The 13,641-nt window shown below is 40.3% G+C and overlaps 1 protein-coding gene across 3 annotated transcripts in view; it reads left to right on the forward strand.

Moving 5' to 3' along the window:
- Positions 1–5,960, forward strand: part of TRAF3 (TNF receptor-associated factor 3) — a 30,826-nt gene extending 24,866 nt beyond the window's left edge. For all 3 annotated transcript variants that reach the window (XM_009874195.1, XM_009874196.1, XM_009874197.1), the window contains 2 exons: positions 2,869–3,043; positions 4,876–5,960. In XM_009874195.1, the coding sequence (XP_009872497.1) occupies positions 2,869–3,043; positions 4,876–5,447 (747 nt within the window). In that variant the 3' untranslated portion in view covers positions 5,448–5,960. The remainder of the gene's footprint in view (positions 1–2,868; positions 3,044–4,875) is intronic.
- The last annotated feature ends 7,681 nt before the right edge of the window (positions 5,961–13,641 follow it).

Below are 13,641 nucleotides of genomic sequence, written 5' to 3' on the forward strand. Positions count from 1 at the left end.
GTTTTTTTACCAAGAGAGTACATGATACTTTTTTTGACTGCTGGCTTGTGGAAGGGAACTTATGACTATATGGAAGCGTATTAGTAAGCCAAGTTTTAAGCTGATTCTGAACACAAGTTACTTAAAAACAAAGTAAGTTATGACCTTAAAAATAGAAAATGATTGGTAATACATCCTTTCAAAGGAGGAGGATGTATTATTTGTTTTCCCAGTCAAGTATTACCTTTGGTTCCTTTTCTAGTGTGTTCTTAAGCTTTTCGGTTTTGCTCGATCAATTGCAATGAAAAGGTCTCTCAAAAGAGAAAGAACTGCAAATATAGCTTTCTGCACTTCCTTATGACTTTTTCCAAATTCTTTAAGTAATGATAGTGCTAAAATTCTGGAAATTGTTTATTAGAAAACAAGAAGTTTTGTTTGTTTTTTTTCTTTTTTCACCATAAAATTAACATTGAGAAGAGCTCTCAGTGGTTTGCTAGGCACATAACTGTGCATTAACGTTCTGGAGAGGTCAGTTACTGGAATACAAAGTGTGTGCAGAAAATTGATACCTACTTGAAAATTTATGAGTACAGTGTGAGACATCTGTGTGCTTTCTAATGGAGTAATTAGAGTGAAATTCTCCACTGCTGCATTAAATTCAGATTTAGTACATCAATATCTCCCACTATGAGGGAGGTTGACTCCCTATAGGGCAAAAAGATAGAAATTCCACTGCTTTTTAAAAACGGAATGCAAGTCTATTTCTGATTATTCTATATTGCTTGAATTCTCATGAAGAAGTACAGGAGATAAAATGCTACACGCTTGCCAACATGTAGTTGAAGCAGCTAAAACCAGAAGTGTTTGTACACGTACAAAGGTAGAATGGTGCATACAGGTTGATGCAGAGAAGTTGGTTGCTAGTAACGACTTCTAGTCAACTCCCGAAAGAATAGATTAACATTCCTCAGCATCTTTACTGCTTTCCCAATTCATCTAAAAATGTATTTATTCATTTTGTCTGATACTGTGTTAGGGCCAAGAGGTCTCAGTTGAAAAGTAGAGCATATCTGTGTAAGGAACTGTGCAAACTCACAACCGTGTTATTTATTATTCTTGCTTGGGCGAGTTCATGTTTTGTGCGAGTAGAGGAAAAAGATCAGGTGGGCACACCCTGAGTTTACTTCTGCGTGTTAACGGTGAACTAATGGCCAGATCTTGTAGCTCTGCTCTTAAAACATTCATTCAAAACCCTTCCATGTGTGTTTCCTTTGATGTGTATAGCGGAGAGCCCTTCCCTGTTTTATTTTCCAATTGCCGTCAGGCCAAGTGAGAGGGTGGAAGCTCAATATTAGTGTGTCCCGGGAAGTTGTTTAGTCTGTTTAGTGGGACTATACCCCTGCATTTATGATTCATTACAATTTCCTTCATAAAGTTGTAATGTTGCAAGTGAAAAATGTAAGCTTGTTTTAAAACACCAACGCAGAACCAAATAGTTAATCTTGAAATATGTTATAATCCTCAGTGGTTTTGAGACACGACAAAATAAAACACTCCTAGAAGGTGATTTTGTTGGCTGTCGATTTGATTAGTCAGCTTTCAGTTAATTGTCACAGTCTTCCAGTATAGCTGAAACCACATGATTAAAAGCAAATGCCTAAAAGGGGAAGTGAAGGCTGCATGAAGCAGAAGGGTTTTCCCCATCAGTGGGGGACATGGCAAACCAGAAGGCAAATGCAAAATAACTTTATTTTCTTGTTTTGTACTCAATTGCCCCCTTTTTTTTTTTTTGAGAACTGAAAATAATTTTTATGCGTTGGTACTATGTGATGATAAGCTATAAAGTTACGTTTGGAATTTAACTGTAGGTGGTAGCAAAAGTAGTTTCTTGTCTCAAATATTTGTGTTATCATTTGAACTTCACAACTGATTATGGGGTTCTGGCTAAAATTCCTGCTAGTCCAAATTAGCTATGATGAAATGAAGTGCTACATATTGCTTGCATCAGATTTGAGGTAGACTGGGAAACATATTCTCCTTTATATTTGTAATATGCCGAGGTGCTTGTAATGTCCCTCTTCCAGAGAATACCAGCGTTTAAATACATCTATAATATATATATTTAGTATTGGTATTCCATGCCTTTAGAAAACAAATTGGTTTTTTTCTCTTTGTTTTCTTAAAAACACTGAACCAACAAGCACCTTTAGGATGTGTGGCCAATTTAGGAAACCAGGGTGGGAATTCTAAAAGTGCTTAAGGGGACTGAAGTGGTAATTTTGCTTACACTCTTGAGGGCTTCTGCTGTGGTTACTGACACATAATAAGTTTAGGCTTTGATAATTGCTTTATGCGAGCTTGGAGCTTGCTAATGCTGCTGTATCTGCGGATATACGTACTCTTGCTCCATGTGTGCAGTGGTGTTTTTCTAGAGGGGCAAGTTATTTTGCTGTCACCTAATGATAAATACATGAACATGAGCAGCCACTTGATTCACATTGTAGTAACTTGTTGTGCCTCTGACATGAAACTCAACAAGTATCAGTCCATACTGTCAATATAGACATTCAGAATATTGGGTTTGCGTTGAAAGGGTTTTTTAAAAAAAGTTTAGACAAGAGCACACTAACAATTCTTTTTAAAAATAATTGTGTTGATAATTCTGATTAGTGCTCTAATATTAATACCTGTGCAGTACTAGAGATTTTTTTTTTAAATACTGTGGGTTATTCCTCTAAATTTTCAAGGTTTCTGTTATTAAAATATTTGACATAAGTGAAACTTGATAATATTGGAAGTGCATCTTATTATCAATATATAGTACTTGTTTAATTTACATAAATTAATGTAATTTTATTGTTTTAACTCATAACTTTTTGTTTTATGAAGCGAGTGATAGACAGTCAAGCAGAAAAACTGAAAGAACTGGACAAAGAAATCCGTCCCTTCCGACAGAACTGGGAGGAAGCTGACAGCATGAAGAGCAGTGTAGAATCCCTCCAGAACAGAGTGACTGAGCTGGAAAGTGTTGATAAAACTGCAGGGCAAGGAGCTCGAAATACAAGTAAGTGTAAACACAACAGACTGAAGTACTCAGCAGTGCTGTCAAGATAAAAATGGTGTCCTTTGAATGGCACTCCCAGTAATGATTTTTATGTAGAAGCATCAATGATGCTGACTGCTGACTTTTTTTTTTTTTAAATAGGAAACTGTCTAATCCCTTGGTTGATTATGTGGTGTTGCTTCCACACTGTTTTTTAGGCTTGATTCTTTTATTTGTCTTTCACAAATTCATCGAATGGTTTAGGTTGGAAGGGACCTTAAAGCTCATGTAGTTGAAGTCCCCTGCCATGGGCAGGGACACCCCCCACTAGGCCAGGTTGCTCAAAGCCCCATCCAGCCTGGCCTTGAACACTTCCAGGGGGGAGGCATCCACATGATCTTTGGGCAGCCTGTTCGTGTCTCAGTATCACAGAAAAGAATTTCTCCCTAATATCTAATCTAAATCTACTCTCTTTCAGTTTGAAAACATTACCCCTGTCACTGCACACCTTGATAACAAGTCCCTCCCCTTCTTTCCTGTAGGGCCCCTTTAAGTACTGGAAGGCTGCTATAAGGTCCCCCTGAAGTCTTCTCTTCTCCAGGCTGAGCAGCCCCAACTCTCTCTCCCACAGGGGAGGTGCTCCAGCCCCCGATCAGCTTCATGGCCCTCCTGGATCTGCTTGAGCAGATCTGTGTTGTTCTTATACTGGTGCCCTAGAGCTGGACACAGTGCTGCAAGTGGGGTCTCGCAAGAGCAGAGTAGAGAGACACAATCACCTCCCTCAGCCTGCTGGCATCTTTTGATGCAGCCCAGCATGCACTTGGCCTTCTGAGCTACAGGTGTGCATTACCAGCTCAGTTTTTCATCCACCAACACACAAGTCCTCTGCAGGGCTGCTCTCAAGCTACTCGTCGCCCAGCCTGTATTTATGCTTGAGATTGCCCCGACCCAGGTGCAGGGCCTTGCGCTTGGCCTTGTTGAACCTCATGAGGTTTGTACCACCCCTCAAGCCTGCCAGGGTCTCTCTGGATGGCATCCCTTCCCTCTAGCCTTTCAACACTGAAACCACCTGTCCTGATATCTCTTACAGTGGTGGTTTTGATCCAAAGGAAACCGTAAAATCTGTTTGAAAATAAGGTTATTGTCATGCTTGTTGAATGAAGTGAAAAGTGGAGTCGTATGTAAGTGTTTAAGTGATTTGGACAAAGAATATTTAAATAGATCTGTGTAAAACAAACCTGTCTTATGAATTCATCTGCTTCTCAGTGTTGTGTGTTGGCCAGTTTTCATGTGAGGGAAAGGGGATGTCAGAAACAAACCTCCCTCCAAACTGAATAAGTGACCATGTAATACAGAGATAAGCTTGAATTTTATGATGAACTTTAAGCATGATAACAGCACTACACTTCTGAGAAAAGTAGTGTCTGTGAAGAATCTTTTGAGTGATCAGCAATCCTTCTGAATTTCAAAGGGATTATATAGGACGTGTTACCACTTCCAAGGTCTTCACTGCTGATAGGAATCTACAGATAATGATACCAAGACTCCTCATAAAAAATGGAAGCCTCTTTAGATACACTGCTTAGTGACCAGAGAAAACTTATGTTAGATCATTGACTTCTAGAGTACGTGCAATTAACACCCACATTTGTAAAAATCCCAAACCAGGACACCTAGGTACTAGCTGGCAAACTACTGTCTGTGGAAATTGCTTCACGAGTGGCCAAATGCACTTTGGCTTTTGAGGAGGAAAGTGTTTTCCTGTACAGTAGCAGCACTGGTGATTGATTTTTACAGTCTTCAGAAAAAAACCCAAACATATTCTCTCCCCTCCCCTTTCTGTTTTCCTGCAGGCCTGCTGGAGACACAGCTGAGCCGACACGATCAGATGCTGAGTGTTCATGATATCCGTCTGGCTGACATGGACCTCCGATTCCAAGTGTTGGAAACTGCCAGCTACAACGGAGTATTAATTTGGAAAATTCGAGATTATAAACGTCGGAAGCAAGAGGCAGTCATGGGGAAGACTCTGTCCTTGTACAGCCAGCCCTTTTATACTGGATACTTTGGCTACAAGATGTGTGCCAGAGTTTACCTAAATGGAGATGGCATGGGAAAGGGGACGCACTTGTCGCTGTTTTTTGTCATAATGCGTGGAGAATACGATGCATTGCTTCCTTGGCCCTTTAAGCAGAAAGTGACTCTAATGCTAATGGATCAAGGACCGTCTCGCCGCCACTTAGGAGATGCTTTCAAGCCAGACCCAAACAGCAGCAGTTTCAAGAAGCCAACTGGAGAAATGAACATTGCGTCTGGCTGCCCAGTCTTTGTGGCTCAAACTGTCCTAGAGAATGGAACGTATATTAAAGATGATACTATTTTTATTAAAGTCATAGTGGATACGTCGGATCTACCAGACCCCTGACATACAGTGGGGGAGGTGGATTAAACAGAAGACAACTCCGTTTGGGGGTTTTATATCAGTTTGTCTTCAATCAGAGGTCCTAAAGCTCACAGAACCACCTTGTGGAACAGACGGAAGAGTTTGAAGGCATAACTGCATAGGGTCCAATTGCAAAAGTAGCAACACATTAAGAAATCATACCATGGTATATTTTTTAATAGAACTAGCAACACTTAAGCTCTGAAGAATCACTTATCCCTCGTGAGGATAATGATTATGGTCAGAGAGGATTTGGTTTTTTTTTAACTTATTAATGATCTAGTAATTGGAGGTGAAAAGACGTATACAGTATGTGCTGAATAAATTACTGACTTTTATTTCTTTAAGCTAGAAAACAAAACAAAACTTCACGTGGGCTAGCTGGAAACTGTCAGCATGTTAAAAGAAGAAATGATGAAGTAATGTTGCAATTATGATATTATTTGAAAAACTGAGGTGCAATCTTGTCTGAAATATAGTATATTGTCTTTTTAAGGCCTCATCTGGTCTCTGTTTTAGTAATTACTTTGTCAGAAGATCTTGGAAAAGTATCCATGTCTTCTCAAAAGTATCTGAATCAAAATCATATTTTTATTTAAAGTTCTATTGTTACAGAAAACATTTTATTTTAAAACTGTTGATAGACTGATATTTCTTGGAAGAAAAAATAGATATCAAACACTGGTTATCACTTGTGATAGGAAAAAAACTATTCAATTCTGTTATTTCTCTTTAGAAATGTAAACGTACAATATATGTCGTAGTTAATGACACTATTTCAAAATTAAGGAAAAATCACTCATGGATGCTGTGCATCATTATCAGATTTATAATTGTTTTCACCCTAAAATAGGGCATTTGTTGAACTTTGGAGTTCTAAACGGAATCCTGTACATTTTTTAAAGTTCTGCCCCATGCTTTCCAACCAAGCTATATATGTTGCACATTATGCTGTCAGCAGTATATAGTATTTTCAGTATTGGGGAGGAGGATTAGTGCTGAAAAAAGCCTGTATGTTCGTTCTGTACTAGCAGCCATTGCTTCTTAAGAACAATGTCTTAATACAGTGATGGTGGCTTGCATGCGTACATGTGCCTTAGATGTGCTGTGCTGCTTATAAACCATAGCTTTTTAGTCAGATTAATTCTGATATCTGAAACGGTAGTTTGATTGGACTTCAGGCATAATGTTTAGCCTTGTCTTCAGAGCCCTGAGGTACCTCACAATGTACAAAATAGAAGCCAAAGCCTATTTCTTTGGCTTCGGGAGCTTCTATGGCTTGGCCATGGTGAAATCCATCTTATTCAGGTGCCGAAACGTTATGCTCAGTGCTCCTATGGAGCTTGGACTAGACAGTCTCCATGGCCGCTGGGAAGGCAGGCGACGTTTTTCCTCTAATGCCTGTGACTCTAAGGTGGCACTGCTTGAAATGGACCCACCCGAGAACTGTGTGGGGCTGTGAACGCATACGCTCGTGACAGCTTTTCATAGCAGGCAAGCATCCTAACGGGGAATGCACGGGCTGCTTTACTGCAACAGCCTGAACTGCAGTGGAAAGCGTTTGCTAGCCTCGAAATGTGCTGATCGCAGCCTGCTGGGTTCATCTGCTTCTATTCGAGAGCCCGTGACAAGCGAGTCTAGAGACACAGCCTGACCGTGGTGCTTCTTAGAATGCAAAAACTGCTTAAGCAGAGCGGGCTTACACCGCTGCGTTTTTAGCCTTTGTGGGCTCAAAAGAAAAAGCTGCATCTCGGCATTTTGCATCAGGTTGTATCAGTTTTCTGCTTTGTTGAGGCATAGTCACAATTTTTGTGCGGTTGAATTCATGCCTTTTTGTATTTCAGCTTGTCTTTTGCTGTTGTCTTTTTTGGCTGTGCCTTCACACACAGTGCCTGCAAGAAGTATTTATGAATATACAATGCATGCTAAGTGGTCTTCATGGGTTTTCCAGGCACCTGCTAGAATACTGCCTGCTGCTGACCATCGCAACTGTCAGCGGCAATTTGTCTTCCTTTTCTTGCCTTCCATTGTCCAGGTACTGTACTCCCTCTGTGGTACATAGTTGTCAACAGGTGCAAGCTCAAATATGGAGGCACGCGCTAGCATTTAAATTCTAGCGCGGAAGGAGGATGTTCTGCACGAGAGAGAAATATCTATAGATATATCCACATCTATATCTCTAGATATATATTTTTATGGCACTTGCAGTTTTATGCAGGCTGCGTAAGCAAACCCATCACTTACGCTTTAGGGCGAAGGTTCGCTCGACTCGTGTCATTTTAATAATTGTGAATGTAGGCAGCTGAGCTTTTGTGTTTGTGCATCACAGAATTTTACTGAAAACAGGATTCCCAAGTGGAAATGTCCAAAGGACTCTCCTCCCATTGCTAATGCATGTCTTGTAAAATTAAATGAAACCGTTTGGCCATCTCAAAACAGTTTATATCCTGTTTCGATCTGGGACTTGGAGGAGATTTCTAGTATAAGCAGGGCCCAGCATATTCTGCAGATTTGTGACTACAGTTTCCAACTCCTGTGACAGAATTGCGCTTCTAATTCCAGGCTCTCTTAAAGAGGAGTTAAAAAAAAGTGTTTCCAGCCTTTGTGATTGAAAGCGGGCTTTGAAACATGGTGAAAAGTGTAAACTAATAGGGAAGTCTTCCTGAGTCTGCACACAGCTTAAACTAGTAGCTTTAAGAGATCTGAATATCTCCTCTTAGTGGGATGTTGACTCAGAAACTTCATAGAGAAGTTTAAATATGAACACTGCTAACTATATTAATGCCGATCACTGTAGCAGAAACATCAGTCACTGTTGTATTTCACAGATCTCTATGCTGCTTTCCACATCTCCCAAGTGCCAAAAGCACCAGCTGCCAGAATCTTCAGCTTCACTTGGGCAGCTTTTATAATGCAGTAATGTGCTATCGATATAAAGATATTTTTGCATATATGCTTTTTATCACAGTTAATAAAATGGAGGCCTACTGCACTTATTTTTTAAAACTACATGAAGCTGCCAGAGAATTTCCGGTTTGCCAACCCTGCGTACTGTGAAATCCAGGATCTTGCTACACAAATGTAGACACCGCCTGCTGTGGAATACCTGAAGCCTTGACTGTAACACCCCTTTCTCCGCGGAACTCACGAGCCATCTCTGTAGAGTTCTTACTGTGTACATAAAAATCGGTTTTCTCTGCTTTCCAGCAAGGAGTATGTAGCATTTTGTGAAAACATGGCCACTGTATATTATCTAAATTGAACGGAAAAGATACCTGGTGCTTTACTCAACACTTTAGATGATTTCATTTTTTTTTCTCTCATCACTGAAATGCCCTTTCTCCTTTTCTTCTGTATGTTTCTGACCCAGATATCCAAAGTTTTCTAGGGACCGTCTGTCTAAAGTGATTCATGGAGTGACAGTCTGCTCCCACATATGCTCTTGAATCCTGGCTAACTGCTGTGGCGTGCCCTTGTTGCGAGGGCGTCCCAGGGTATTTGTATTGCTTTGAACAGCGTTTCTTCAATGTAACCTTTTTCTCCTCTGCTTAGTAATTCTTAGCAGCACACAACTGAAGTCTCTTGCTGATGTTCCTTCTTACCGATGGCACTCCAAGTTACATACGAGCCTCTTCAGTTTTCAGCTTTTCTCTAGGGAGATTCCAGTGTGTGACAGTCTGGATGTTGCCCTTGTTGTACACTCCCCAGCACAGGGTGAGTCCATCTGTTACCTAGAAAGTCTCGAATTCTAAACAGGATGAAACTATTTGGGTGTTTAAAGACCAACCTGCAATTTATGATGCATGACCATGTCTGCATTACTTCTCCGATCTAATTGAAGGGGTCTTGTTTCAGTTACTGTCTACATAGTACACCTTCAGCTGCTGACTTAACAATATGCAATGTTGATTTCAGCCTTGTACTGTAAATGTTCTTCACAAAAGGAATGTGCAATAGGAAAAGATGGGTGGCATAATTTTGATGGAGAAAAAAAATGTTGTGGGTAACATGCTAGCTTTCTCATAAATACAAAATGCAGTTTTACTTCCTTTTCCTGTGGGTTTTCCTACTTGGAAGAGGAAAGTTCAAGATAAGGTGCCTGTTTCTGTGCCTGGCGAATTTCTCAAATGCAAAAGTAACAGAGATTTGGGTTAGTTGTAATTACGGTGTTGAACCAATGAATGCTGGGTTGTGACTGTATTGCTTGTGTTTCTTGGCTTGCTACGGTTCAGCCTTGTTGAGATGGAGTTTAAAAGCTACCACCTATTTGTATCTGTATTCCATGATGTGGGATAGGCATTTCACCAACAGTGCAGGGTTTCTGTAGTTGTTTTGTTTTGTTCTGTGTTTACAACACTGGTGCTGTTTGGCCCAAGACAGAGAAGCGTGTAGAGAAAAATTGTCTGTGCTTTAGAAGAGTGAAAAACATGAATGCAGTATTGATGCCTTGACATGATTTAACTATGCAAATATACAAATAGGCGAGGGGGAAAAATTCTTGGGTTGCATACCTAATCTCTTATTTTTTTTCTCTGTAAATCACTCATACGTGTGTAGGTACATACATATGCACAGACATGCATGCATATATGTATGCAAAATCTTTTCCTTATGTAGAAGTGATGAAACAAAACCCTTTCCTCCAAGTTGTACTTGATCAGTTGGTGCAAATATAACTTGCTGCTGCTAAGGGAGGATCTTTGCTAGGGATAGACTTTGGATTCACATCTTGCAGGTTTGAAGACCTGTATATGGCAAACAGTTTGGTTAGCCTTTCTGAAGACCTTGGAATGTCATCTAGGACACGTGTCCTTCCTCGTACACCGGTAATTTGGAGGTTCCTGTATTTTAAACATAGTGATGGGCAACCTGTTAATTACAAATCCTTTTATTTGGGAACAAAAGATAATAAAAAGCACCTGGACTTCTCCCTGGAATTCCTAACCTGCCTCAGTCAATACCTCTGTATTCTGGTGGACCTAGAAATCATACCTGCTGCAATAAAAACATTTGGTTTGGAAATTCAGACTGAGGGTAGTTTTTAGTGCTATGTACAGCATAGGAAGCACTTTTGTACCTGCAAACATGTTGTTCTTATAGCAAGTGCTATTTGTCTTTCTGGAAAAAGGAAATCAAGCATGAGATGTGAAATGACTTCTCCAGAGTCAAAGACTCTTCTGGAGCCAGGACTGAATGAGAGGCTCCAGTTCCTTAGTGTTATCTTCACATCACTAGGTTTTACTCTTTTAGCACGTTTGTCCATTAAAGGAACCAAAAAAACCAAACCAAGTTGGCGTACCATGAAGACCCATGTCAGGACAGTAAGGGCTAGAATTAAACACACAAGCTGTCATGATTTGGGATTGTACACGTGTGGTAGCCCAGACGTTGCTCAGAACTCGGCGGTGCCTTGCACGGCCCACAGGAGTGGAAGGCCAGCACAACATGTCGGTGTAAGAGCAGCAAACGTGTGTCCTGCTCTGTTTGTTCAGTCACCCCAGAAAATAAGCCTCATTTGATGCTCCTCTTAACCAAGGAGGGAGAACACCATTTTAAAGTGAAGCGGGTTCGTCTTTGTTCTACCAGCCTGTAGCATGACTGACCATTCCTTTCTTGTGGGGCTTTCTCCCGTTTTCTTTAAGCAAAAATGCGGAGGACTTGATTATTCTTTCCTGCCTCTTAATCCAGGCCTTTGCTGAGAAGCACCAGATAGGAAGGTTGTGAAAAACTTTGGACTGCTGATTCAGGGACATCCTCTTAAGATTTAGAAGAGTAGAGATATACAACACATAAGGGAACTGACTGTTCCTATTCCTCTTGTAATTTATGGTCAAGACTGCAGCTTCTGTCTTCCATTTCATTATGTTAGTGTAGATACTAGGCTGTGTTTGGTTAGGTTTTTTTCCCTCCAAGTTAGGATTAGTTCCTTAGGGTTCAAATAAGTTCTAAATTTCACAGAGAAGCACCTGAACCAAAATCCTGGATCCAAACATCCCAGACTTGATGTGGAATTCAAATCTGGATCCCAGCTCTGTGGCTTACTAACCTACCCGTTTAGGGAAGGGTTTGTTGTCTCTATGTGGTGTTCGTGTTTTTGGTCCTTTGGAACTAAGCTTTTAATTTGGTTGCCAGTTCTGCAAGGACTTTTTAACTTCTTAGCGATGCCGGTGTTCACACGCTCCATTGCTGGCAGTGCGATGCGTAGTGATAAAATTTGACTCTGTCTAAGGGTTACTGAGATAAACCAGCATTATCATTCGTAAGGGTCATTTTCTTGCATAGTGTTCTGAGCTTTTGATCTGAATAGAGCTCACATGTGAAAGGACACATCTTCCAACTATGACCTGCATCACTGGCAGAGAGTTGTATAATCTGTACTTGTGGAATGGGAAGGTACAAGCTCCCATTGTGGCTGATGCATCATGTGATCCACCTGTTTTGTTTTTCTTGTAGCTGTTGTTTGGTTTATATATTTTGTTTTCAGTTTTATAGAAAGAAAAAAAAAACGGGGGAAGTTCAGGATTTTTTCTACAAGATATAAAACTCCAATGATCTAGTGGTGACTAGAGAGCTGTGAAAAATACCCCATTAGGAGATGATGGGCTAAACGTAGGTCCATTTCTCTTAGACAAGTAGGATAACCTTTTAAGACGCATGGAACAACGTAATAATTGGGAAAACTAAAGCTGACATTTGTTTCCAAGAAATTCTGTAAGAAATATCTATGGAAAATACATCAGTGGTTGAGAATAATGTACAAATTAATGTGTTTGAAACTTGGTGTATCCATTTCTTTAATCTCATACTCTTCAGTGAACGGTACACTTATGTTCAGTTTTATGATCAAAAACAAAGACCAAAGAAGGCCAACCTCATTTGATTGTGTATATTCTGCCTGTCTTAATTATCAATAGCTGTAAGGATACAGTGCAAGTGATCTGGTAACCAGTGGTTCTCGTCCTTTTCTTTTAGGGGGAAAAACAACTTTAAAATGTATAATTTATTGTTCAGCAATAACCATGTTGTTAAAATAATAATAATTAAAAAAAAAGGAATTAGCAACATGTCTTAATTTCCCAATAGCATTATTATATGTTGTATTTCAGTTTATTGTATATTGTGTTTTTGTATTTATTTGTGTTTGGAGGTCTTGCTATGTCTTTTTGTGTTTAAATGCTAATAAACAAGGACAGTGTGTAAGAGTGTAGAATGCCAAACTCTGAAATGCTAAACTGTGTTATTAAAGGAAAAATAAATCTAAGTAGGAAATCATATTTTTTAAAAAAACCAAACTGGTGTGTTGCATTTGAATGGCTGCTGCTGAATTGTAAATGGCCAAGGTTCATCCTTTCTCCGCTCTGAACCCGCTGTACTTTGGCTTTTCGGTGCTTTATGCTTGCGCACCTGATAGACCTTTATTTTGGCATTTTCCTTCCTCTTCACGGGAAACTTGCCATAAGTTTCGTGAGAGTCCTATTTTTGATGCGATAACCTTGCCAAAATAAACCAGGTGATGATGTTCATCCTAACGTCAGTAGCAAGAGTCCACATGCAAATAAGAGTAGAAATAATTGAAATGGTTTTCGTGCATTTGTGTGTTACACCGCTTTTCCGAAGAGATGCAGGGAAAGGAGAGACCGAGTGTGGCTTGAATGTCTGAAAATGTGATTTCTGTGGGGTTTTTTATTTTTTTCAGTGTCATTAGTGACTCTTCTCAACTCAGAAATGCACTTGAGGTGTGTGTTTGCAACCATGGAACACAGTGCAGTCTGTAAAAGCATCACACTGTTTTGAAATGAGTGAAGCAATATTTCCAGCGCATTTCAGATTCAACCTGGAGATGAAAACCCTGATCCCCAGGGGTGGTGGATGAAGCACATCACTTCTACCGAGCACTGCGCTGATCTGTCTCTCCTTCCGTTTCTTCTTCCCTCCCACCCTTTTCTCACTGAAATTCCCATTTCCCCTCTTTCACGTCAGTGCAGGAGTAATACTGGGTTTAGCAATGCGGGAATGTCTCGCCCGTGCTCGGAAGGAGCACTGTGGTGTCTCAGCAAAAGCCACCACCGTGCTGCCGGCATCCAAATGTGAGCGCAACCCAGCCAGCTGATGGTGTTTGCAGCAGGTAACCTGAGTGCTGGGAGGCTGGGTGCCTTTTCTTGGTAAAATGGGGATG

This window comes from Apaloderma vittatum, unplaced genomic scaffold (genome assembly GCF_000703405.1).
Source record: "Apaloderma vittatum isolate BGI_N311 unplaced genomic scaffold, ASM70340v1 scaffold1608, whole genome shotgun sequence".
Classification (NCBI taxonomy): domain Eukaryota; kingdom Metazoa; phylum Chordata; class Aves; order Trogoniformes; family Trogonidae; genus Apaloderma; species Apaloderma vittatum.